General features: G+C 43.6%; 1 protein-coding gene across 6 annotated transcripts; it reads right to left on the bottom strand.

Moving 5' to 3' along the window:
* Positions 1 to 108: 108 nt before the first annotated feature.
* zcchc2 (zinc finger, CCHC domain containing 2) lies at positions 109 to 27,851 on the bottom strand. Of its 6 annotated transcripts, none has more exons than XR_014530811.1 (14): positions 26,460 to 27,851; positions 23,061 to 23,160; positions 22,823 to 22,911; positions 13,149 to 13,220; positions 12,274 to 12,371; positions 9,440 to 9,534; positions 7,967 to 8,050; positions 6,227 to 6,287; positions 5,793 to 5,913; positions 5,659 to 5,702; positions 4,645 to 4,742; positions 3,966 to 4,061; positions 2,536 to 3,631; positions 109 to 777 (listed from the first exon to the last, which is right to left on the bottom strand). XR_014530811.1 is itself a non-coding variant. In XM_083525274.1 (14 exons), exons 1-13 carry the CDS (start codon positions 27,156 to 27,158, stop codon positions 2,586 to 2,588), a joined length of 2,703 nt encoding a protein of 900 aa, XP_083381400.1. In that variant the 5' UTR covers positions 27,159 to 27,850; the 3' UTR covers positions 109 to 777; positions 2,560 to 2,585. The 6 variants fall into 6 exon arrangements, 4 of the variants coding, with proteins under 4 accessions (XP_083381400.1, XP_083381399.1, XP_083381397.1 ...); XR_014530812.1 differs by having other exon boundaries at positions 23,061 to 23,163; positions 26,460 to 27,850; XM_083525274.1 differs by having other exon boundaries at positions 2,560 to 3,631; positions 26,460 to 27,850.

The raw sequence follows: 27,851 nt of genomic DNA, 5'->3' as shown, positions 1-27,851 counted from the left end.
TATCAGTGCACTTTAATACCTTACTTTTTTTCTGTTTTCCACAGTTACAACGTCTGACTTAAAGTTGTGTTTTACATTCAGAACACTCACATTGAAGAGTATGTAGCCTTAACACAAAAATTATTTGTCTTTTAATGACTATGTAGTGTTTGGAAAAGAAAAGAAAATTCAACTGCAAGTATAAAGGATTTCCAAAAGCCTTAATCAGGCCTCTGTGATAAAACGTCCATTGAAAGCAAAAAAAAAAAAAAAAAAAAAAAAAGAAAAACACAGGCCAATTAAGTACTCAGATTCAAGCGTTTTTGTCTGTCTGTCCATCCGTCCATCCGTCTGCCTCCTTCCTTTTTTTTCGCTCCAAACCTAAAGACTTTAGTGTGTGTGTACACACACACACACACACCAATACCTCCTGGCTAAATAAATTGAGAAGCCTTTTCTCAAAAACCCTAAACCTGTTCAAAGTCCTGAACGAAGTTCTTCACCAGATCTGCACTGGGGGACGGAAAGGTCATGAATGTGGAGTCGTGTTCTGGAGCAGGTTCTTCCGTTTTCTTATGAGTGCCACAAAAAACAAAACAAAATCAGGATCGAAGCTTATAAAGGTGGCTAATACAAAGAAGATGCGTGAATCCCATCGCTTTAGCGCGCTCCGCTCAGCTCTGGTGTGTTTAATAAAGAAAGCGAGACAGAGCGTCTTCTTGGTCCCCGGCAAGCTTCAATCAGTTTTGTCTAGTGTCTCTGATGAATGTGGAGCGACATACTTAAGCCGGAAGCCACCTGAAACACACACATATACACACAAATGCATCAAAGAGGCAGCGACACACAAGTGCTCATTGTTTTTCTAATACATTGTGGTCATCAGATGGAGACGAGATGTCTCATATATTGTGGCCATATATATAAAGTATCTCACAAAAGTGAGTGCACCCCTCACATTTCAGCAACCATTTTAGCATATTTTCTCAGGGGACAAAACTATAGAAATGTATATATTTTAGAGTATCAATGTACAGTTTGTATATCAGTACAGATTTACTGTCCTCTAAAAAAATAACTCAATATACAGCCATTATTTTCTAAATATCTGGCAACAAAAATAAGTCCACCCTAAGTGATAACAGCTGTATGTCGCTTAACTGTGCAAAGCCACACGTCTTATTCATCATGTTCATGCATTGTCCCTTGAGAAGATACACTAAAATGGTTGCTGAAATGTGAGGGGTGTACTAACTTTTGTAAGATACTGCATATATATATGTGTGTATTAGAGATGGTAAAATCTGGCGATTCACATCGGCATAAACGTTAACGTGATACATCGATTAAAAAAAGTGTGCATCAAATCCACGTTTGTATCGCAATGCATCATTTTGAACATATTTGCATCGGTAAAAACATGTATTTATAAATAATTATTAGTAGATGTGCTAAACTTTTATTATTTAGGAAGTGACCATTAATATGGGACCAATATTTGATATGTAGATCGATTTCTCGTCGCTAAATTGTGTCTCGAGTGCGTTCTCTCAGCGCTGCTGCTGCTGCTACGCGCATTTGTACTGTAATACGTGTTAAATTATAAACAAAGTACAGTATGCAATTTATTTTTGTTTATTTATATCCAGCTATACAGAATTGTAATTGATGTATCTAATTTAATAAATACAGATTGTTCAATAGAAGTATCGTTTGGCATTAAAGGGCATTTATTACTGATATGAAGATTTATAGACCGTGACTATAAATGTTAACAGTACCCTGATTAGAAGTTCAGGCATTTCTGTCAGCACATGGGGCAGCAATGCTGCTACTTACTAATAAGTGACTCATAAACCATGGTCTCGCCCACGTCTTTTCTACTGGTGTACCAGGTTCATTTCATGGGTCAAATTCACTGCGATAAAGTCAGAGCAACTGGAAAGACTTCTGATCAGAAGGTGGCGAGTTCAAATCCCAGGATCACCAAGATGCCACCGCTGGGCCCTTGAGCAAGGCCCTTAACCCTCTACTGTAAAGTTGTATAATTGAGATAACTACGTCACGTCATGGATGAGAGCGTCTGCCAAGTGCCATGAATGTAAAATTTAAATAAACGCCTGTGTTTCCTGTCCTGAATCCTGACATTTTCTCCAGCTGGAGGGGGGGGGGAGGTGGTAGCTCAGTGGTTAAGGTATGGGGCTCTGGACCGGACGGTCACAAGTTCAAATCCCGGCACTACCAAGCTGCCACTGCTTGGCTCTTGAGCAAGGCCCTTAACCCTCAAGTCGCTCTGGATAAGGACGTCTGCTATAAATGTAAATGCATCTCTAGTTGCATTTGGTCTAAGAGAAAACAGAACTGCATTGGTTTCAGGCGTATTGCCATAGTAACAGATGAGGTAAGTGCTATAATGTATTTCCTGTTTTGGACCTTGGACTTCGCACAAATGAAGGAAACCTGTGGGCACAATTGTTGTTGGCAAATACGAGTGCATACGTTACAATTTCATAACCAAATTGCGCATACGACAGATACACTCAAAACTCCACTCACTCAAAAGCAAAAATACACAATTACAGGGATGTGGACTGCGGGGACACTCATCACCTCCTGGCACTGGCGTTACCTGGCTGCCCGGCGTCCATGGAAGGCTGCTTGCAGTCATGCGCGTAGTGTCCGCTCATGCCGCAGTTATAACAGGACACGGCGCTGCTCTTCTTTATTCCTGTGGCGTTGGGCATGGCACCCATGGAAGGAAAGACGGGCGGGTAGAAGCGTCCAAACGGCGTGACCTGGGGCATGGTGGCGTAGCCCGGTTGTGCGTGCATCAGGTGGTCCGAGTGGGCTTGCAGGAGTGCGCTGCTGGCGAAGGCGGCGCTCGGAGATGTGTGGGTATAGAAGGGCAGCGGAGTCCCGTTTCCCTGATGCCCCTGCGTGGGGAAAGTGGTGCTGCACAGCGAAGGTGCCAGCTGGAAGAACGGGGCAGGTGGGCCAAACATCTGGCGGGCAGGATGTGCCGACAGGAAGAAGCTGGCGGGAGACTGGTGGGCTCCGCTGCCTCCGCAGGTACCCCGGCAACCGCAGGCGTTGCAGCCCGTGGGTTGTGACTGCGCAGTGCTATTGATGTATGCCGTGTTCTCGCTAGGGGTGGGCATGCTAGCAGGAGGCGGCAGAGGGGCAGAGCTCGGGATTTGTGTAGGAATTGTGCCAGCGAGAGGACACTGGACTAAACCGGAAGGTGTGTGAGGACTCTGGGGCTGAGTGCTTGCCTTGGCACATGGTTTTCCCGGAGCAGCAATGCTGCTGGGCGGAGCCGGTTCAGGGAAGGCGGGTGGCAGTGGGCACTGAGAGAGGTCTCCAGGGATGGCCATGCTGGGCCTCGTATCCTGTTTGACCAGAGGGATCGTGATGGTGAGTTTATTCTCTCCGGGTTTGCCTGCATCTCTTTGCCCTGTGCTGTACTGCACGGCATATGGGAGGCACGAGGTCAGTGCCAGTTCCAACACAGCCGGGGGGTGAGGCAACACTTCCGGTTCCTCCACCAACGGGTTGACCATGGCGACCGCCTTTCTGCCCGTGCTCTGCCCATGGGAGGGTCGGGATGTGTCAGCTGGCTCCGGGACCGAGTTATCCGACTGACTCTCTGTGTCTGAACAGGTGGAAAACACACACACACACACACACACACACACACACACACACACACACACACACACACACACACACACACACACACACACACACACACACACACACACACACACACACACACACACACACACACACACACACACACACACCAAATTTAAAAAACAGTGCATGCAAATGCTTTCTGATGCATAGAGCAAATTTCAGTGGGATGCAATTCAGTGCAATTTCATGCATCAACATGATGGTGTGATGATGGATCTCATGGATTTGTGAAAGTGGTGGATGGGGTGATGGATGTGATGGTGTGATAAATATAAGAGTAAGACAGTGACCTTGTGTTTCCAGGCTGTGTTGGTGATGAACGGGACTCGACGGCACTGAATTTGAGCTTTCTGAAGATGTGTCTCCGTATGTGTCTCTCCCGGATGCTTAGATAAAACACAGTGTACATGTAACCACGATTTATACATGCTACAAACATTCCTCACACACACACACACTTACAAACCTACCCTCACACACACAGGCATACTCTTACACACTTACCCTTATGGACCTTACGCACCACACACACACACACACACACACACACACACACACACACACACACACACACACACACACACACACACACACACACACACACACACACACACACACACACACACACACACACACACACACACACACACACCTACCCTCGTATGCACACACTCGCACTACACAAACACTCACACACACACACACACACACCCCTACCCTCGTATGCACACACTCGCACTACACAAACACTCACACACTTACCCTTACACACACACATACTTACCCTTATGGACCTAACATTACATACGCTCTCACTACGCAAACACACACACACATAAGCACGCACGCACGCACGCACGCACGCACGCACGCACGCACGCACACACGCACACACGCACACACGCACACACGCACACACGCACACACACACACACACACACACACACACACACACACACACACACTTACCCTTACACATGGACTGATTCATCATCTGGACTGCAGGAACTCTTTGAATCCCATTGGGAACAGAGCTTTTCCCCACAGGGCCTCTCCTGCCTCTGTCCCTGTTAAACACACAGTGTATTAATGTACACACACACACACACACGTACACACGTACACACGTACACACGTACACACGTACACACACACTGCTGTTTCCTTTTTCAGTTGATTAAGAATTAAAGCCTGTTCCTGGTACACAGCTGCTGCAGCATCTCACACTGACAGTCATCAGGTTTCCTTAATTTCATGTCTTTTTCTTTTTTCATCTTAATTAAACACCATCCCAAACATTTTGATGTTTTCAAAACTTTCCACACATTAAGCCAATATTCGAGTCAAATTATTGCATCATGACCAGAAAGGCAGAAAATGGAAACACTTCTAAAATTTTGTTCTATTTTTTTCCTTGTTACGTTCATTCTTTTGTCCACGATTGTCTGACGCTTCTTGCTCGTGCATGATTGGTTTTCCGAAATCAACTGGACTAGGCATGAATATTCCCTTCTACTGCATTCAATTGTGTGCCTCCAAATTTGTGGGAACAGTTTGGGAAAAAAAACACATGAAAAGTCAGGTGTCCAAATATTTTTGTCCATATAGTGTATATGGGGGCTTCCAGGGGGACTCTGATGATCATAAGTTCAAATCCCAGCCACTCCTGGGACCCTGAGTGAATGCCCACCCCCAAAGAAATATTTTCTTTGATTTGATATATTTTATTTTCCCTACGCCACCATTAAATCTGTTTAAAGTGGGTGGGGTTTGTTGTCCCTCAAATGCTATTGGCTGACATGTAAAATACACCCCTCTGACTTCCTGGTGCAACCAGGGAAAAAAAAACAACAACAGAATGAACAACTGCCTCCTGCCTCTTAAAAACCATTTCACAGGTACATTTGAGTGCATGACATCTGGACAGCTGTGGTGCTACAGTGACTCGCTCATGTCATGTCGCTTTGTCAGGTATTAGGTTACCTTTTGCCTGCCGGTCTCGCTTTGACCTTCCTCTCCTCACACTCCTGCAGGATGTGAAAGAAAGTATGAGTTATGCGAATAAAGTGGAAGAAAGGAAGATAGAAGAGAAAGAAGGAAGGAGAGGTAGAAGTGACCTGATCTGGTTCTGTTCCACATGGTTGGGAGCTTCGCCTCCTTCCCATCACATCACTGTAGGGCTCTCCGTGCATATTCTTCCTGCTGCAGTCCCACTGCGTGCCGTCCATGTGCTGCTTACTGCGTACGCGCACACACACACACACACACACACACAAGCACGCACATCAGACTTTCTATCCTTCTGAAAACCTTCAAATGACAATTATTAATGCATCTAATGAATGTTATTAATGTAACTCTGTCCTGAGTAATAAAAAAAAAATAAACTCTGAGATTTGCTTTTCTATCCTTGTGGGGACGTTTGATCTTTACCATAAGAAAAAATTTCACAGGAAAATTTCGATGAGACCGACAAGCCAGAGATACATCTCAGCTATATACACGATTCTGAATGTGTGCGAGTGTGTGTGTGTGTGTGTGTGTAGCTCACCCGTGGCTCGTGTTTCCGGTGCTGTGTGTTCTGGAGCGGGAGACCCCGTACGCGTCTAGGTCTAGACGACAGAGATTCGTGTCAATAAGAGTTCACAAAATTCACTCGAAACTGTGTGCAGTTACTCAGAGGCACAGACGGTTTTTCCGGGTGCTTCTGAACACCGCTATCGTACACAATCTTCAAACAAATGACAAGCAAAGCTAGGACGCAAAAAGGGGCATGGCCTGAAGTCTGAACCTCGTCAATCGGAGGCTATACACTTCCCTGTACATGTTAAGTACAGTACACCAGTAGTTCTCATGCCGAGGTCCTTGTTATCATAATACATACACATGATCTGATTTTTATGGTTCATCTACGACTTACTATTAATGACAAAAACCAACATACTGTTCTTCGTAGTATGATAATAATAATTATTATTATTCTGAAACCATTTTTAAAATGTCACACCTCCTAGAATTTTTTAAGCCACATCCTGTGTTTCTCCTGGTTTTATTCAGGTTTTTGATGGTTTTCCGGCTACAGAAGTGCAAAGTGGTCATTTTTTAGTGATACTCTTAAACCTGTAAACTCTGATCTGCACCTGCATCTTAACACTCATTCATTCTCTCTCTCTGGCCTTTGATATTTTCCTCTCTTCTTTCTCTTGTCTTTTTTTATTTTTTTTTTATTTTTTACTTTTTCTCTTGCATAGCTGCCCCTGTGTAAGGCCCTGAACCCTCAGTGCTCCAGGAGTGCTGTATCATGGCTGACTTATTCTCTCTCTCTCTCTCTCTCTCTCTCTCTCTCTCTCTCTCTCTCTCTCTCTCTCTCTCTCTCTCTCTCTCTCTCTCTCTCTCTCTCTCTCTCTCTCTCTCTCTCTCTCTCTCTCTCTCTCTCTCTCTCTTTCTTTTACCCTTTGACCTTTCTTTCCACCATCCTTTTTCCTGTCTTTCTTTTCTCCTTTCATCCTTTATTCTTTCATGTCTTCTCCTTTCTTTCTCTCTCTTTTGTGTTTTTTCCTTCTTTCTGTCTTTTAACTATCGTCACATTCGTCAACTTTCAGACTTTCCTGTTTTTATCAAACCAAAATCAAACTTTTACAGTATATCAGTACATTACAGAACAGCTTCAACCTTAACAATGAAAAAGCTTCTACACCAATAAATCATGCCAACCTGGACATAACGTATTCTGGTAGTTAAGTTATAATATTTAATTATATATATATATATATAAAGTCTTTAGAGCTCCAATAAACAGCTTGAATATTACTGCACACGTATCAATGTCTTATTGAAATCTTATACTGGAATGGCTCACATTAATCAATAAACATCTTTAATATTGGCATTAAATAGTTTTCTTCTACTGGCAGGCAGATGATTTTATTTGTTTCTCTAAAAATAATAGCAAGTTTCAATAGTGCGAATGGTCAAAAATGTTTGGTTAAATCACCAGATTGTTGTTTTATTGTGATCTTTTCATATGAAATACAACATCACTTCGACTGTCAAGATATTTTTACTTGCCAAGATCAGAAATCATGGACTATGTTGATCAAATAAATTCCTTGAGCATGATTTAGCTCGAGCGCAATGCTGAAGGAACGCGTCTTTGTTGAGGAAATGCATTCGGAAATCTCGTTATATATTTTTGCCCTGAACTCAAACTATCACTCGGAACTGCTTTAAGGTTTAATGCAGCAGATGTGGGCAGTGCATACCTGTGTGTGTGTGTGTGTGTGTGTCTTACCCTCATCAAGGCTGGAAGTCTCGGAGCAGTCCTCCGAGAAGCGAGGCGCCGGCTGTCGGGTTCTGGCACCAGGTGCGCTGTTACCTGCGCAGAGCAGCAGATATCAAACCTCCCACAGTGCGAGCGCACACACACACACACACACACACACACACACACACACACACACACACACACACACACACACACACACACACACACACACACACACACACACACACACACACACACACACACACACACACACAGGCAAAGGAGATACCGCTCAAGCTAGCCTCCTGTTTCCATTCTGGCACCAGACAGAAAACATAATGGGTAAGTGAGTGTGTGTGTGTGTGTGTGTGTGTGTGTGTGTGTGTGTGTGTGTGTGTGTGTGTGTGAAAAGCAGCGTGCTGGAAACTGTACTGTAATCTGATTTTCCAATATCCAAGACCTGTCACAACCCGTGTAATGGTTCATGTGTTTTTCCTTAACCTCCGTAAGGGGCGAGTGTTTGACGTGCACCTGAGCTCGTTACGCTTTAAAGAAGCATTTTGTTATTTTACACGCGAGACTGCACGTTGCACGGAGAGTGCTATATTACATTTAATCTTTATTATTTACAACTTATTCTTATTTACTATCAAATGCACTGACCTACATTTACAACCTCAATTCTAATATTTGTTCTATGAAATTATATTAATTTATTCCCAACAGTTTATTCTCTTCATTTCGTAGCGTTTCTCTCGGCTGCACTGCTTCCAGTACGTGTATGTGGATGTTACATTTTTTTTGTCCAATCAGATTTTAGCCTCGATGTGCTGCCATGTCAATCTAATCTGCCCAGGGCCTTCACAATCAGTACTGCTGGCTCTTTGACCATTGAGAATATTATCAATAAGTCTGTTTCATAGATTTCATATTCTCCTTACAGGGCAGCTCGCTGACCCAGAATAGCGTCAGTATTTTTCCGTCCTCTGATTGGTTGGTCGGAGGGAAACTGTTACAGCCAAGTTCGACTGGCAAAACACGTGTGTAGCTCTGCACACATTAATACATCTGAGTTAGAATTTTTTTGTTAGGTTTGGAGTCTTAACTGGGTTTCTTGCTTTAGTAAAATGGTCTTCACCCTCCATACATGAAATGTCTCTCTTTCTGTAATGCCATGTGTTATATTGCGTTTCTGTATATTATTGATGGTTTCTATAATTGCGATATGATAGTGGTGGTATTAAGAGGTGGATTAAGTCGGGTACGTCCCCACTGAAGGCCCAGGTACCAAATGCACTGCCCGCCACTGCCTACATCAATACCTGACTTTACTTACACCCTTGTGTGTTAATGAGCACATATCTCCATAAAATCCAGTTAAACATCTCAGAAAAGGGGAGGTGATTCTAACAGCAGGCAGCAAGGTGTATTGCGAAGGAAAAGCCTGTGTGACGATGAGCTCGTTAGTGCTGCTGAAGTGACCATGAAGTAAACACTTACTGTGAGTGCTGTGTAGGGAAGACGCTTCGAGCAGAAAAAACCCTGAGTCCTGGCACATCTGTAGGAACTCCCGTGGCACGGATGCAAACCTTGCCCTGTATGAGACACACAGAGCAGAGATGGGAGAGAGAAAGAAGAAAGAAACCTGAGTGAGTGGGTGAGAGGATTAAAAAAAAGAGCAGGAGAATAAGAACTAGTGAGCAGCAAAGCAATACGAGAGTGTTAATTTTTTATTCAGGGGAAATGAGCTCCCTCTTTCAAAGGATATGCTGCACATCCTCATATGTAGTATACGATATGATACAGTTCTGATACGATTCTATTTAGAACCAATATAATAACATTAATTTCTGATTCAATATGTTTCAGTTTAGTCAAGTTTTTGCATCATGGAAAATCCCAGGCAATGAGGACATGGCCCTGCCCAGGCTACAATAACATGGCCCTGCACAGGCTATGACTATAGGACAGGACCAGGTAAAGAGCACAGTCCACACCCAGGCTACAAATACAGTCCACACCCAGGCTACAACCACAGGCCACATCCCAGCTACAAATACAGGCCACACCATGTCTATATCTACAGGCCATACCCAGGCTACAACTATAGGCCACACCCGGCTACATCTACAGGCCACACCCGGCTACATCTACAGGCCACACCCGGCTACATCTACAGGCCACACCCAGGCTACATCTACAGGCCACACCCAGGCTACAACTACAGACCACACCCAGGCTACAACTACAGACCACACCCAGGCTACAACTACAGACCACACCCAGGCTACAACTACAGACCACACCCAGGCTACAACTACAGACCACACCCAGGCAACAACTACAGACCACACCCAGGCAACAAGCACAGGCCACACCCAGGCTACAACTACAGACCACACCCAGGCTACAACTACAGACCACACCCAGGCTACAACTACAGACCACACCCAGGCAACACCCAGGCTACAACTACAGACCACACCCAGGCAACACCTAGGCTACAAGCACAGGCCACACCCCGACTACATCTACAGGCCACACCCAGGTTACAACTACAGACCACATCTACAGGCCATACCCAGGCTACAACTATAGGTCACACCCAGGCTACAACTATAGGCCACACCCAGGCTACATCTACAGGCCACACCCAGGCTACAACTATGGGACACACCCAGGCTACAACTACGGGACTATTTAGAACCAATATAATTACATTCATTTCTAAATCAATATGATTCAGTTCAGTACAGTTTTTGCACGATGTAAAAAGTCACAAGCCCAGGCGATGAGGACATGACTACACCCGGGCAATGAGGACATGACTACGCCCAGGCAACAACAGCACGGCCACGCCTAGGCTACAGCATAGCTACACCCAGGCTACAAGGACGCGGCCAGGCTAAGAGCACAGGTCAAGCCTATGCTAAGACTACGGTACATGCCCAGGCTAAGAGCACAGACCACACCCAGGTCAACAGGTCATGGCCAAGGTACAAGGACAGGCCACGCCCAGACTATGACAACAGGCTACATCCAGGCCGAAAAAACGATAGCATTTTCTTATTTATGCACAAGCCACAAACTACTAACGAACCCTGCCAGTGTGAATGCAGGATCGTACAGTAAGATGACAAACTGTTCCATGAGGTAATTGTGTAGCTTGCTGCCAGTCTCTGCTTTCCCTCAGGACTAATCTTCTCTCGAGCGAGAGACATACTCGAAAGACAAGCACTCCCACCAGAGCGAGATAATCCCCTCCCTACACACACACACACACACACACACACACACACTGCCTGCTGACCTAAATACTCCAACCTGCTGCTTGTATGAAGCAGCATATCCTCAAAGCGTTCGCACTTAGTTAGAATCATCATCTCTGATCTGCACGACACAAAGTTGATTTTCGCCGGCCCGCCTCTGACGCTCCTGACGGATTAAAATAAATAAAAAGAAACACTAATCGCACCTCCTGCTGTCAGTATCAGCACTGGAGGTTTATATGGGACGCGCCGTTCGTGCAGTCAGATAAACAGCGCGAGCCGATGTCTCCGAGAGATTCTCGCGCTCCCTTTTTATCTGTCTCTCATCAGCTGGAGCTGCTCATGGAAACATGTTTACGCTTCTTTAGAATCACATGCACGACGTATATACATCACAGAGATCAGTATATGAGGGGAAATAAACAGTGCCTCGAAAAGGGCAAGGCAAGATATTTCCACGTATGAAGGAAACCTAAATACAAAATTCGAATCATATATCATCAGCGCACACACACGCTGGTAGTCCCCCGAGTTACAACGGTTTGACTTAAGATCTTATGAGGATGATACGACAAAATTGTAAAAATAACAAAAATAAAATTGTAAAAATAAGTGTGTAGCAGCTTATCTATGGTATATATTTTGCTAATTACGTAATGTAATTTGAATTATACATACGTTTATATATAATTATTTGCGATGCAAATGTATGTTTATTAATAGTAAAACCAAACTCAACATGGAGCATGAAGACAAAATATTCTTGTAAATGTTTTAAAGTTATTACGGTGCTTTAAATAATGCAAATCATCAGGACACCAAACGGAACCTTTGCCATGTTTCCACACGGACGGTTTTCACTGCTGGACGTGTGCACCACTGCGTTTTTGTATTGGTCTAGGGAATAGGGAAAGTCTCTGCTTAAGAATGTGAACCGCCAATAAAGAAGAAGGAGAAAAAGAACACTACCTGCTTCGAACCTACTAAATAGGGCCGCTAGCTTAAGAGTCGTGTGAAGGCTGGAGTTTATGTTCCTAATGGAACAGGATTGAAGAGGAAACTCACCTGAGCATTCTTTCCTGCTCCCTGTGCTCGCTGTCAGCTCGAGTCAGTAACCCGATAACATCCTGCTCGAAACCTCCCGCACGCTGTTCCTTACACAGCTACAGACAAAACAAGGAAAACGGGTTTGATTTATAAAACATTATACAATACACGCACAATGGTTTTTGTACACCTGCATGTTCCAGATCTCCGGGCCGCCTCGCTTCAACTACATCAGTACCTGACTTTATAAACACCTTTGTGAATCCAAATAAACTCCAAAATAATTGAGTATAAAAAGCACATTGAATCTTATGGTCAGGTGTCCACAGTTTACAGTGTCTGTCAAAGGTGTGAAGTCTTTTATGGTTTTTGATACACAAACTGGGTCAAAGGCAAAAACACACAAGAACTGGACAGTGAATAAGTGGAAATAAGTTCTGTGGACAGATGAGTCCAAATTAGACGTCTTTGTCTCTACTAGGAGAACTTGTGTTAGATGGAGAACAGGAGAGAAGATGTGATCAGACTGCTTCACCCCTACAGTCAAACATGGAGGTGTAAGCTTAATGGTTTGGGGTTGTTTTGAAGCAGGGAAGGTTGGAGAATTATTCCGGGTGAAAGGAACAAACATGGCAACCTTTCCATACTTCAACACCATGCAATTCTGTCTGGAGTAAATAGTCGTCTGGAGTGATATCTATCATGGAATGAACTGCTCTGGGATGAACTGGATCAAATCTCCAACTAGTGAAGAACATCTTTGGTGAATTTAATAAATCCTTATGCTATTGAAAGACCCAGTTTGTTGCATAGAAACAAAGGGAACATAAATGTGTCTCTCAAAAACCATACTAGCATTTGATTGAACACGAAATGTGAAAAAAAATATATACCTTTAAAAGAAAGTCCTGTAGTTCACGATGACTTTTGGTCACAGCCGTAGACGACGAATCAGACCATTTAACCTGAAATACGAGCGACAGGGTTAGACTTACAGACAGGTTATGCAAAACATTCAGAACATGGGTCTGCTTACAGCGGAGCTATTTCAAACACGACAACAATCCCTCATTCCACATGGCTCACATCATTTCTGCCTCGCTTCTTACAGCTGCGTCGTCCACAGAAAGTGACATGAAATTTGAATCGGACTTTTCAGCCACTGACTCATAACATTTATGTGTCTGGAGTTTAAAAAAGTGTGACAGGAGGAGAAAAAAAAACCCCGACAGCTCACGATGCGTCAGAACCGGCAGTTGCGATAATGACATCAGTACACGGTCGGAATGTTTTCGGAGTAGCGCAGCACGACTAAAAATAGGCTGACGCTTTATTTTCACGAGAACATGGTTACGTGGCTCATTGTACAGTTTAATGCCAGATCGAGTGTAAAAGAAAAGAATCACTTTACGTATTTAACACAATGAGTTTAGGGGTTTATTCCTAAACAAAATCGTGTATCATACAAACACTTTTAATAGTTCTATCGAGATGGCAGTTGGATCGAAGGCGACGGTGTGTCCAAATTATTTCAAGGAGGATACGCAAAAAGAATTTCTCCAAATAATCTCAAACAGCAAACAAACTCAGGGTCACATGACTCCAGTGAAACAATTGTGAGATAAGTGCGGTCTGAATTCAGTTGGTTTGCATCGCAGTTCGAAACGAATACGATTGGTCAGTAAGTGTGCGAGATTATACAACATTATTCATTTTCAGTTTAATTCAAGTTTATTTCTATAGCGCTTTTTACAATACATTGTCTCAAAGCAGATTTACAAAATAAAAAAATTTGAGAACTAAATTTACATTTTTAAATGTGGGTATTTATCCCCCGATGAGCAAACCTGGAGCAACTGTGGCATCCCTTAGATGGAAAGAGGAAGAAACATTAAGAGGAACCAGACTCAAAAGAAGAACCCATCCTCATTTGGGTAACACCAAGTGCATAAATATAAATCATTAAAACATTACAAACACCAGAGAGTGAGAAATTTCATGAGCACTAGAGTGTGTGATTATGAGTAATGTCCTTTCTACAGTCTTCTACAGTCAGTTGACGTTATGGAACCAGGAGCTCCTGCGAATCTCATAAATTAGCTCAACATCTGAGATCATAATAGATTTAACACTGACTCCTCCATACCAGACCTTTAAATGTTTAATGATGTAGATGCAGCTTGTATACTCAATACTTTGTTGAAGCTCATTTAGTACCAATTACAGTCTCAAGTCTTTTTGAGTTTGATGCTTCACAAGCTTCACACCTATTTTTGGCCAGTTTCTCCCAAGCTTCATCAGGTTGGATGGGGAGCGTTGGTGCACAGCCATTTTCCGATTCCTCCAGAGATGGTCAATAGGGTTCAAGTCTGGGCTCTGGCTGGGCCACTCGAAAACATTCACAAAGTCGTCCCGTAGCCACTCCTTTGTTATTTTGGCTTTGTGCTAAGTGTAGTTGTGCTGTTGGAACTGTCGCTCCAGTCTGTTGTCCATCAAGCTCTGGAGCAGGTTTTTATCAAGGACCTCTCTGTACAATGATGCATTCATCTTTCCCTTGACCCTGACCAGTCTCCCAGTTCCTGCTGCTGAAAAACTTCCCCATAGCGTGACGCTGCCACCACCATGCTTCACTGTATGGTATTGGCCAGGCAATGAGCGGTGCCTGATTTCCTCCAGACATGACGCCTGGCATTCAGGCCAGAGTTCAATTTTTGTTTCTCATGTTCTAAAAGAGTCCTTCAGATGCCTTTTGGCAAACTCTAGGTGGGCTGTCATGTGCCTTTAACTGAGGAGTGGCTTCCGTCTGGCCACACTACCATACAGGCCTGATTGGTGCAGAGACTGTCGTTTTTCAGGGAGGTTCTCCTCTCTCCACAGAGAAACGCTGGAGCTCTTTCAGAGTGAACATCGGGTTGTTGCTCACCTCGTTGGCTAAGGCCCTTCTTTCTGTTTGCCTCGCTTTCTGCCTTGATTTTGTCTCTCTTTCTGTCTGTCTGTCTCTCAGTCAGATCGCAAGTCTTTTCATTTCAACTACCTGATGGACCAATTATAAAAAGCATTTCACTGTGTATGTTTGTGTATGTAACAAAAAAGAAAATAGAAATTTGACTAACATCTGTAAGACTTCGTACATAAATAACTCTACCTAAAAAAAAACAACCACACTTTACTGTGGAGCTCAAGTCTTTTTTGTGTTACAGCCTTCTACATTTAGAACACCGGAAACAGCAAGAAGTGGGTCGTTCCACTGACTGAAGAATTCCCGAAGGCGGTTCGAAACTAGATTAAGATTTACGGTTCGGTTGTACGAGTGGAAAAATATTGAAAGCTTTTGTAAATGGAGGATGACTGGCGAGGCCGCGTTTCGCTCCTGAGCTCATTCCTGTGCTATCTTAGTGCCAGTGTGAGTCATGGCGGAAAATTCCTGCGTATCCTGAAGCGCTCGCTAGAGGTCGGAAAATGAAAGCTCAGTCTCTCGGCTCAGGATGTTCTGCATTTACACACTCGGAAACTCACAAAATCGGAAAAAAATATCACAGACCTGCTTGTAAATAAAAACTAAACAAAAAGAGAAAAAACAAATCTCTGGCATGCCTGCGATATTTTTTGGCACGTGCCACCTCAGACTGGGTCTCGATCAAGAGGATGGATGTAATTCTAGCAAATCTTTATGCCCCAGACACCAACAGCAGGGTGATGAAGGGTTTATCTGCACCGGGGAGCTGCCTTTCAACACCAAGGGGGCCTGGAGAGTGAAGTAAACACGGAGATGTTTTGTCTGGGTTGCCCCCCCTTAGCTGACTGTTTCGCAAATAAATGCACTACTGATGTCTTAATAGCAGGTTTAGCACTTAGTAAAAGCACAGAGACTCGCACAAGCCAGGAGTCCCAGGAAAAATTACGAAAACCTCCTTTGGCAGTGATGTACGAGGAACTCTGCTTGAAATGCACGGAAGGCTGAGAGTGAGAGGAAATAATTTCCTGCTCTTTTGAAAAGCTGGTGCAGGCCGGGATTCCTTACTTGCACCACCTCTCTGACACACACACACAGGAAAAAAAAAAAAAAAAAAAAAAAACACAAATCCTCTGGAGATAAAACGGGAAACAAAGGATTAGATCAAGAATTTCTTACACGGCAAGCCAGCAGGCGTGGAGTGAAACGGTCAGCACTGTGCTTTTTGGCTGCTTTTCAAACTAGCGCACACTCGAGCAGTGTGAGGTCTGATGGGAGGAAGACCGTGGAGGCCGCGATTACGTAACGGCGAGCTGCTGCGATCCGAAGACTCTGGAATTTGAACCTGCATTAACAACACCTGTCAGCTCCTTGGGCTGTCCCTTTAGCAGGAAATCGAGCTATGAAAAAAATCCCGTGAAAGTCAAATATAGCGCATATAAACAGTTAGTGTGCTGTTGATGTCTGACGTCTGATTGGTCAGAAGATTTTCATTTGCCCAAGTAGATCCTCCACACAATCTACTACTAATAATAAAAAGAAAGCATTCCTATATAATAGAGGTGTAATGGTACACAAAATACACGGTTCAGTACAATCTTCGTGGATTGTTCCATTTCTAGTGCTAGTGCGTTTCTAGTGATGTTTCTGTATTGCTGAACATTATATGAGCGGCCATTTTGGACGGTCCTCTTTTATTCCTTGCCACAATTTGCGATCATTGGGATCATTTTTCGATCTCCTTGACTTGATAGCTACACTATATGGACAAAGGTATCAGAACACCTGACTTTCCAGCCATATGTGGTTCTTGCCCAAACTGTTACCACAAAAAAAATCTAGTAAACCCAAAGCTGTTTCAGCATGACAGTGCATCTATGTACAAAGCCTGCTCCTTTAAGATAAGCTTTATATAGTCTGGAAGTGTGTAGAAGATGGCCTGATACAGAGCTCAAAACCTTTTAAACATCCCCCAGGCCTCCTCACCTCCCCGACATCAGTTCCTGAGGAGTAATCTCCACAAGCAACCTAGTGGACATCACAGAAGATGGGGACAAAACAAACTTTTCTCCATATAGTATATAATCAATACAAATAAACAAAACGATCTGATGAATTTATAGAACATATTCAAGACAAAGCCAGACGTCGTAGCTAACGTGTAAACCAAGACGTATACAGCAGCCGTAATCACGCAATCGTTACGTGAAAACGTGATGTGTTATGTCTTAGCCTTAGTATGCGCAAAGTCTAGAGTAATAAACCGCATACCGACGTTCTATGTTGTGAGGAAAACTATCGCCGTGACGACGAGGAAATGAATGCACCCAGCTATAATAAACAGATGCAGGTTTATTACTGGTGGAGCTCGTGAACAGATTTTACTACTCAGGCCGAACTGCTTCTGCTCAGCCTGAGCTAAAGAAAGATGGATGAATTGGCAAGAACACACTCCTCCGTGCCACATACAGGCGAGCAGATGGTACGGCCCGCCAAGCTCCAGCTTTCTTTTCATGTGTGTGTGTGTGTGTGTGTGTGTGTTGCGCTAAAACTCAAGCACCTAGGCATGCACTAAAACAAAATATTTCTTAACATATAGTTTTGCTCTCATCATTTTACTGTTTTTACTGGAAAAGTATCGTTTGAGAGCTAGCTAGCAGGCTAGCGATCGTGTACCGCTAATTCACCGTCAATATGTTGCTATCTTGCTGACCAGTGAGCTCCATTTTACAAGGTTTTTAAACATGCTGTGTGTTTACTAAATGCTACTGAAAATTCTTTTCAATCCAGTACACACACTTAACAGCCATTACACAACATACACACTATGAACAAAAGTCAGTGGACACATGACCATATTGCTGCGTGCCTTTTGAACATCCCATTCCACATTTGGACTCCATTTTCTATGATAATAACGTCCACTTTTCTGGGAAGATGTTCCACTAGATTTTGTGGAGATTCATTCAGCTACAAGTGTGTTAATAAAGTCAGATACTGATGATGTAGGTGAGGTGAGGAGGCCTGGAGTCAGTGCAGTCAGTGCTCACATTCATCCCAATGACCTTCAATAGGGTTTGAGATCTATAGCAGGGCACTCAAGATCTTCCACACAATTCCAACCAATGTGAGGCCGTGTCCACACTAAAATGTTTTTGTCTGAAACGGTTTTTTATTTTTTTGTCAAAGGAAACATTTAAAAAACGCTCTCAAAAGAGGATAACTTTATAAACGCTGTTTTGCCCGACTGTGAAAACAGAGGCTTGTGAATATGACGACGCATTTTTAGTCAAAAGCAAATAAACAGCAGGCGGAAATTATGCAGGGCGAAGCATCTCACTTTCTGCTCATGCGCAGTACAGGGACGTAAACGTTTTCAGCCGTTTCAGTGTGGATGAGCAACTTTTTGGAAACTTTTTCATTGTAGATGTAGCCTCAATCATTTCTTCATGGTGGAGTCGGCTTTGTGCACAGGGGACAATGTGATGCTGGAACAGGTCTGGGTTCATGGGTCAAGTGAAGGGAAAATATAACGCAACAGCCTCCAAAGACGTCCTATACAACTGTGTGCTATCAACTTTGTGGTAACAATTTGAGAAAGAACCACATATGGCTGGGAAGTCATGTATCCCAATACTGTACTTTTGTCTGTATACTGTGTATGTGGAATGTATACAGTGACGTTTGGGATTAGTTCATAATCTCTGGAGAAAAAAAAAAGTACCATCAGTACCACCAGAAAGGGACTTTAAAAGCCAAGCCCTCCAAGATCCACGAGTTCTATCTACCCAGAGGGAATAAATGTAATTTATTTATTTACAGCAGAAACCGAAGCGATTTGCCGCCGAACTCCTAATGACGCGTGGCGGCGTCCGAGAGCGTTTTTCCTCAGCGGATGGTGTCAGAGCAACTCTCCGTCAAAAGCTCGCTAGTGTCAAGGAAAAAAAAAAAGCCAAAGGAGGCGGGTCGAAAGGTTAGTCACGTTGTCGCAAGTGTCCTTAATATGTCTCGCCCACGCCTCCGGGTTCTGAAGAAACTACTACAAGATGGATGTGCTCCTCCCTTTTGGAGTGAGAAAAAGAAAAAAAAAGTCGGAGAAGATGCGCTTTTCAAAGCCAGCCAGGAGCCGCATATTTCAGAGGATGACAAATCAAAACCTACTGCTTTGATAGAAAAATTTGAGCTTTGATACACCACTCTGAATGCTTTCCAGATTTGAGTGGTGGATGAGAAACGGCTTATTTTAGCCAACTGAGGACCATCTCAGCTTTCTGGTGACACCAGAATGACTGGCTTGAGGGTTGATGATGGCAGCCATTAAAGCTTCGAAAAAACGGCTTTGAGCTTTGATTTATACTTTGATCTGTCAGCAGTGACGTCCTTATCCCGCGAATAAAACAACGTCAGTGTTTAATGTCTGAATCTCACACTCATCCTAATACAAGTAAACAACTAAACCTCCAATTAAATTTAGGGGTTTTACGTTTTTCTGATCTCGAATCTCGTTTCGGGGTGAAAGTAACGTTATGTCTTCCGGCTCGGATGGGCACAATGAGTCGCGCTTCGGGAGAAAAGAGAAACCCTGAATGCTGTTTTGCATGGTAAGAAAGCTCCTTTGTGTTAAGACAAACGCTCGCTGCTTTAGAATGACCTTTCCCAAGGCCCGTACGAAGCTCCAACACCACCCCACGAGTCCACCACAACACGTAAATGATACTACAGAGTATTATTATGATTATCTCTCCTGATTGTCTTCAAGACACATACTAACGTCTGCGTTTATTCTTAAAACAAAATAAAAAACGCTTTGCATCTCCAAGTCTTGTCTTGTTTTTTTGTTTTAACCTGCCAAACTACTCATAAATATTCATAAGCAGTTTTCCATGCTCATTAATATTCATTAGTTACCTTGGGGACGTTCTGAAATTCTGTTGCTTCGAAACAGAATTGGAGACGAATTCGATTTACGATACGAGCAAGAAAAACTACATTTTGCACGTGCGGTAGTGCAAGAGGCGATGTAGCAGTCTCTTAGCTGTAGCTAGCTTTTATTAATGAACTTCAATTTTCCTGAATGATCAATTTACGACATCAGGCAGATGCAATTGTCCACAGTCCGCTTGCCTCACTTAATAAAACTAAGCAGTTGAGGGTTAAGGGTTTTGTTCAAGGAACCGGCAGTAGCACCATGTTGGTGCTGGCATTTGAACTCACAATCTTCTGATCAGTCCACAAAGTCATCTGTTGGAACAGCTCACCAATGGCTACCACTTCCTGTTTACCAGTCACTGTAGTTTGTTTCTCCCTTTGCATACAAGCGAGCCAGAATACCAGTACTCAATATTCCTCCAGCAGAAGTACTCCTTTTACATGTCTAATTGAGCCAGAGTACAAAACTCTTTTCCCCTTCAATGTGCTCAAGTATCAAAAGTAAATGCACTGACTTATGAGAACGCTATATCACTGGTGAAGTGTAGTGTTCCATTCTCCTGCACATGAGACCTTTCTAAGGAGAGTTTTCTGCAGTTTTAGATACACAGTGAGAGAACCCTTATTCCACACGCACATGTCACATGTCACCAGTCACCACATGTCACATATGTGCCACAGGAATGGAGTCAAAAGTTACATATTAATTGTTGAAAATGCAGCAAATTCATCAAGTCTAAGTGAAGCCCCCACCCAAAAAAAAATAGAAAATACTCTGATGAAGTGAAGCTACCTGAAAAAACATTCCCAAGTACAAAAACAAAGTTAAAATCCTTCACCGGCATACAGAACGAAAGAGTTTTGGCCAGAACTGAACTGAGGAAGTCGCTTGAGTTAAAAAAAAAAAAAATCCCAAAAATGCAGGAAAACCCTATTTCTATCCCTCGAAATAGCTGTGGTGTGTTACAGCGCGTTCTATTTTCTCCCCGCATGACACGATTCGTAAAAAACGCCGAATAATTAGCACGAGTCGAGTCTGGCATTAAAGACACAAGCGAACGCTCTGGCGCCGATTTGGATTCGCGGAGAGCGACCTGCGGTGTCTTCTGAATTAAAAACAAAACTGATCTGGCATCCGACTGATGCTTGCTGTTTTAGAAGTCACACTTCTGCTGAGGAAAAAAAACAAAAACAAAGAAGCAGTCCTTCCAAGAATCTCTAGGAATCCTATCAGCCGTGGCCTTGCAGGAAGTGTGTGTGTGTGTGTGTGTGTGTGTGTGTGTGTGTGTGTTGTGTTTTCAGGGAAGGAAGGACTTCCTGGCTAAACGTAGTCGCTTTTTCCTCCCGAGAGAACCAGAATGACCCTACGACAATTACTAAGACAACAGAGAAGCTGAAAGAAGTCCTTAAGAGACCTTTTTCTTTTTGTCGACACTCTCCTTCAAACAGGCCAGAGAAAGAGAGCAAAAAGAAAGAGAAAGAGCAAAAGAAAGACAGAGAGAGCACAATATGGTGTTGAGCCCTTCACTCTCTCCCAGTCCAGACCAGAGGGACCGTCCACTCTGTCAACAACCGGATGTTTACTGCTAAGTGTCCCCCAGAGAGAAAAAAAAGCTAGCGCTAGTCCGCTATGGTATTTATCCAGCGTGCAGCTCGTGTCATTTTCAGGCTCCATGCATAATGCAGATGGAACGGAGTAAGTCAAGAACGACACGAACATCGTGTGCCAACAAGCAGATGTGAAGGGATGTGTTAAATGGGCGGGAAAATCCTGTACGTGTGAAACGCTGTCTGCAGTGAATTTCCCACAGCAAGTTTGTGCGTGTATTGATAAACGTCAATCACGTAATAAAAGCGGTAGCTCAGTGGTTAAAGATCAGCAGACTGCGAACATCCAACAAGATCCAATCCTTACGCTCGCCCGTTTCTCCTGCTTCCAACATCAACTTTGAGAACAAAATGTTCACTTGCTGCCTAATAAATAAATCCCACCCACTAACAAATGCCATGATGAAGAGATCCTCAGTGTTCCTCACCTTATCGCTTATAATGTTACAATGCCATAAACTTCTAGATGAGCTTCAGAAACATTCGAATACGACTAAAAATTTCGGAATATTTCTGTGTCAGAAAATATTTAATGTTGATTTTAGTCTACGCAGGTCCTAAACTTTTGAGCCAAACTTTGGTCAGTATCAAGCTAGCTATCTAACATGAACAAAAGAATTGGGACGCCTGACTTTTCCAGCCTCCCAAACCTGTTCCAGCATGGCAATGCCCATATGCACAAAGCTAGCTCCATAAATATATGGTGTACATGAGATGGAATGGAAGATCTTCTGCTATAGAGCTCTGAGCTCAACCCTATTGAACACTCGGGGGTGAATTAGACCACTGAATCTCACAAATCTCCACAGAATCCAGTGGAACATCTACCCAGAAGAGTGGAGGTTATTTTAACAGGAAAAGGGGACAAAATATAGAATGCAAAAAGCACATAGCACCCTTTAGATCAGTTCTCCACAAACGTCGTCCATAAAAAAGATCTAAATCCTGTTGAAAAACTTGTGGAAAAGCTTGTGGAAAACCAGTTTCTAGAATCTAGTTCACACACACACACACACACACACACACACACACACACACGGATGATGGCTTGCTGTGGATGATATTTTACAGACCTACCTCAAAGTTATACTCTCTGCTGTCTCCTGCCTGCAAGACCTCCTTCAGTTTGATCTTCTCAATGTGCACCACTGCAACATTGGCACATCCTAAGAGACAGTTAACAGTTAAAGCGTTAAAAAAAAAAAAAAAAAAACACCTCATACCAACGATGTTGCTGAAATGTGTATCGTGATATCATTGATCACGATATTATCGCATTGATATATCGTCCAGCCCTACAGGCCAAACACAGTACCTTGGCTTGGAGGCATGTTGTTGAGGTGCTGGATCGGACATGATGGCCATGTTCTTGCTTCAGCGTGTGGACAGAGCTGCTCCGGCCGAGAAAACTGGCTCTGCTAAAGCAAAGGAGAGCAACGCTGAGTATATGAACTCCATATACAACAATTTGGTAACATTCCCTTGAAAAATTAAATTAAATGCTTATAATTATAAATATGATCTTTTGACAAGATGCTCAAATTTTTTATGTGACATACGAATCTTTTAATATATTTAGCACTTTATTCCTGCATTCATTTCTATTACACCATTTATAAAAAAATTTAAAAATAAAAAAAAAAGGAGTACATTTATTCATTTAATACCACCAACAATCACTGGGTGGCTTCAGTAACTGGCCAAGAACACAGAGGCTCACATCCAGAGGCATTTGCTCTCTTTGGCCTCGGTGGTTTATTCACCATGTCATGGCAAATTGAACCTGACAGCCGCATCAGCTAGAGGTCAGCATGAAGGACAGGACATCCACAGCGCTGTTTAAACTCCGGGTAAGCCGTAAAAAAGAGAGCGATACGGAAGATCTAGCATTCAAAAGGGACTCTGGTGAACGGTAATCCGACATAGTCTTTTAAACTCAAATGAAATTATACATGAATATATATTTGGTCAACTTTAAAACCTCACACAATGACAACAGTCACGGCGATGGCAAAAAATATAGTCTATAGTTGTTTTTGCAGGTTTTAACTCTCATTCAGCTATTATTATATTCGCTTTTATCCAAATTGATTTACTATTGATTTAATCTTAATAAACTGATGAGTGCTGTTTTCGAACAGTGCTGCAATTCACAGGCTTCAACTGCCAGTGAGGAACTTAATCTGGAGACTCCTCGTATAAAAAAAACAACAACTAAACATCCCGTGCACAAACATACAGCCGGGTCCCTTTAAGGCAACATAATACTGATACCATAATAGGGCTATTCAGCTGAGACGGCCTGTTTCTCTGATCAAAAGCAGGCAAGAAGAATGAAAGGCATCAGTGACTGCCATCTCGAGCAGTCATTACAGCAATGTTCTCAAAACCCCCATTAAATCAAATACAAGTGCACGGTCCCTAGCCTAGTTATCTCAGAATGCCTGAAAGGCTATTAAACTTGGTGCTATTCAGCGAGGCTCCGCTCGTACAATCTTATTAGCTCGAAATCTGCTGACCTGCACTTCCTGCCCTCTAAACTCAGGTGAGTCACGTAGACCGATCCGGCCAATAAGAAGCCGTGCGCTTATCAGGGCTACACCCAGCAAGCGAGAGATCGGACCACGTGCCCGTTGAGAAGCTGTCAGTCATGTGAAAATTCCTGTCAGTCATCTCAAAGGGTTAATGAAAACAACCGTGTACAATCTAACTCTGGTTACAGTTAGACCAGGTCCTTTCCTGGCCTTTCCTGGTTTTTCCGTCTGTGATGGATGAAGTTTTTGACGTCAAAGACCGAAACCAAAACGAGCAAGTGCTGTCCGATTTGGCTAGTCAAATCAAAGTCTGTGTCTGTGTCCAGAATGTAGACGAATGAGATTTCGTGTTAAAAGAAAATGATTTCGAGAAACCGTGCGTCTGTTTAACACAAATTCAATGAACATAAATGACATCATAGCGTGAATCTGATCAAATTTGTAGCTTTACCAGGAAGCTGATCTGATTCCTATACTCTGTATATATAATCAAAAACACCTAAACGATCTTATAATCTTAACGCTTTTGACATTTATTTCTATACGCTGTTTATTCTTATCGGATTTTCCGATATATAAATAAGTTTCGGATTTCGAAACATCCAGAGCCAAAACCAAAATCCGTCAACCAAATCAGTCAGAATAGTCTTTAGATCAGCCTAAACACTGCACAGCGATGCATTACGATGGTGTTTCTCTGCTCTCACTCGCCTTAACTTCAGAAAGACTTAGATAACGAACTGACGAGTAAAGCTGGGTGTGTTAGAGTGGTACAAAGTACTAAAACAGGCAGTGAGGGTGACACAGGCAGCTCGATTGGGGGAACTCTGTATTAATTATTCACAAGGGGTCTTAAAGCTGCCTAAATTTGGAGCCTGGAAATCTTTTAACGCCTGGTCCAGGATCGGTATCTAAGGTATTCCGCAATAAATGCAAGCCACATATATATATATATACATACACACACACACACAATATATTGCCAATAGTATTAGGTCACCGGGTATGTGGTTTTTGAGCATCACATTCCACGTTTAGTCCCAATTTGCTCTTATAATTCCCTCCACTTTTCTGGGAAGATGTTTCACTAGATTTTGGAGTGTGTTTATGGAAATGTGTGTTTATCAGCCACAAGGGTGTTACGAAAGGCAGGTACTGATGAAGGTGAGACCTGGGGTGCGGTCAGCGTTCACATTCATCCCAAAGGTGTTCAGTAGGGATGAGATCAGAGCTCTATAGTAGCAAGATCTTCCTCTCCAATGCATGTAAACCAGATCTTCAAGGAGCTCACTTTGTGCACAGGGGCATCGCCATGCTGGAACAGGTTTGGGTTTCAAAGTTCAAGTGCATGCAATATTTTATAATAGCGCATAAAAACGTCTTGTACAATTGTGTGCCTTCAGCTTTGGAGTAACAGATTGGAAAGGAACCACATATGGCAGGAAGGGTCAGGTGTCCCAATACATTTGGCAATTTAGTGTATATATGATGTATAAAATTCAGGTTCGGTCTGTAATCATTGAAGCTGTAGTACGACCTGGGTCAGGTTTCATTTTCAACTCGTCTTGAAATTGCAATAAGCCTCGCCTGTCTGTGCTGTTTATTGGTATATTACAACCTTTATGGTTGTATATCAATATTTAAGTATTATTGCTGATGTTGGATTGTTCATTCAATATCATAACACACAATGCACAAGATAAACAGATATAGAAGCTTGAATAAAGTATGCAGTGGAAATGCATGCTGTATTCAGAAGAACGAGTCGTCTCGAAGAGTGATTCGTTCATTTTCTACTGGACGCGCACGAGCAAAGCTTCGCGAAATCTCAGTAGGTTGTGTACAGGAAACAGAATTGAGTAGGTCGTCATGAGTCCTCTGGTCCGAGTCGTTCGTTCTATTGTCATGTGACTCCCATATATGCAGTTATAGACACACATTGGAACTGTAGTCAAACTTTGTAGTCAAATCCTGGGACAACGTCTAGACTATTATTATTCTGTTTTAGACGTGTCAGTATGATATTGAACGACGATAAACAACCAGTAATCAGCCAGTAATCAGTAATAACGTCTGGCCGTGACGTCAGAGGGGAAATACAGGAGAAGAATCAGTAAAAAAAAAAGTGAAAGATCTCTGGGTATAAATGTGTGCAAAGTTTTATGTCAGGTCACTGTTACCAGGGTTTGGGTCGCGCATGCGCAGTGGCTCAGGCTCCTCTCCTCCAGCAGGGCTTCCACCCGGTCCAGCTGCGCCCGCACGACCTCCCTCTGGTGGAAGGTGAACGCCGGGTGCAGCGACGCCATGGCGAAAAGTAACGCCAGCTGCTCCAGCGTCGCCGGTCCCGGTCCGGGCTGCGGCACATTGAGGCAGTTGATGCGGCTCAGCGTGCCGTAGAGGACCGCGGCGCACTCGAGATTCTTTGAGCCGAGCAGCGAGAGGCAGACGAGCAGGCGCGAGAGCACGACTGGGTCGCGGACGTCGGCGAGCAGTCGCAGCTCGGCGGCGCTGTTGGCGCGCGCCTCGAAATCGCGTAGGACGTGGAAGTCCTTCCGCGCGAGGTCCTCGAGGCACGAGCCGAGGAATCGCAGCTCGAGCGGCTGACACATGTGGAGCAGACCGCACATGAACTCCACGCGCTTGGCCGGGCTGAGCCGCAATCCGAACCACTCGAACACCGCCTCCTTGTCGAGCTGCCGCGGTGTGCGCGCCGCTCCGTCCTTCGGCGACGCGTTGAACGCGATGTAGCCCCGCTCGCCGCCCCCTCCGCCGCTGCTGCTGCTGTTGGTCGTTGTGGTGGCGGTGCTGTTTTCCCGTCGTCGCTCACCGTCGGCCGCGTCGTTGTCTCCCTCCGCCGCTGGCAGCCTCATCTTCATCATTATCAACTACCGTTGAACGCGCATCGGTAACCGAGATCGCCTCCCGACCAATTCTTATACATTCGCTTTACAGAATTGGGGACGGATTTTCCAACCGGAATCCTTTTCCTGCTGGTTTTCTCCCCCTCCCCTGATTCAGTGTGGTCACTTCTCCGGATTACTCGCTCGCCGAGCCTCTGTGTCAATCAAACCTCAGACTCCTCCCACTTTCTCCTCAACTCCTCCTTCTCTCCAGCAACTTCTGGGTCCTAAAATCGCCGCTTTCATACTGACTCATACAATATTTTCCCTTTTCCTTTGATCCTTTTGACGTAATAATAATAATAATAATAATAATAATAATAAAAAACATTGAGCAAGGCTGCGGTTGCTAGGCAACTGGCCAATATGGCCGACAAGCCATAAAAAGCAGCTATTGACTCAAGCTAGTTTAGATCCCTAACCACTGGCATTATGGCATTGGCATCTGCAACCATTAACCAATGCTTAACCATTTTACAGCACAGAGAAATTCTCTCTTTTGCATATTCCAGTGATGTCAGGAAGCTGGGGACAGAGTGCCTATCTATCTATCTATCTATCTATCTATCTATCTATCTATCTATCTATCTATCTATCTATCTATCTGTCTGTCTGTCTGTCTGTCTGTCTGTCTGTCTGTCTGTCTGTCTGTCTGTCTGTCTGTCTGTCTGT

The sequence above is a fragment of the Silurus aristotelis genome (assembly GCF_946808225.1).
Source record: "Silurus aristotelis genome assembly, chromosome: 22".
NCBI lineage: Eukaryota > Metazoa > Chordata > Actinopteri > Siluriformes > Siluridae > Silurus > Silurus aristotelis.
This window is presented reverse-complemented; position numbering and strand designations above follow the sequence as displayed.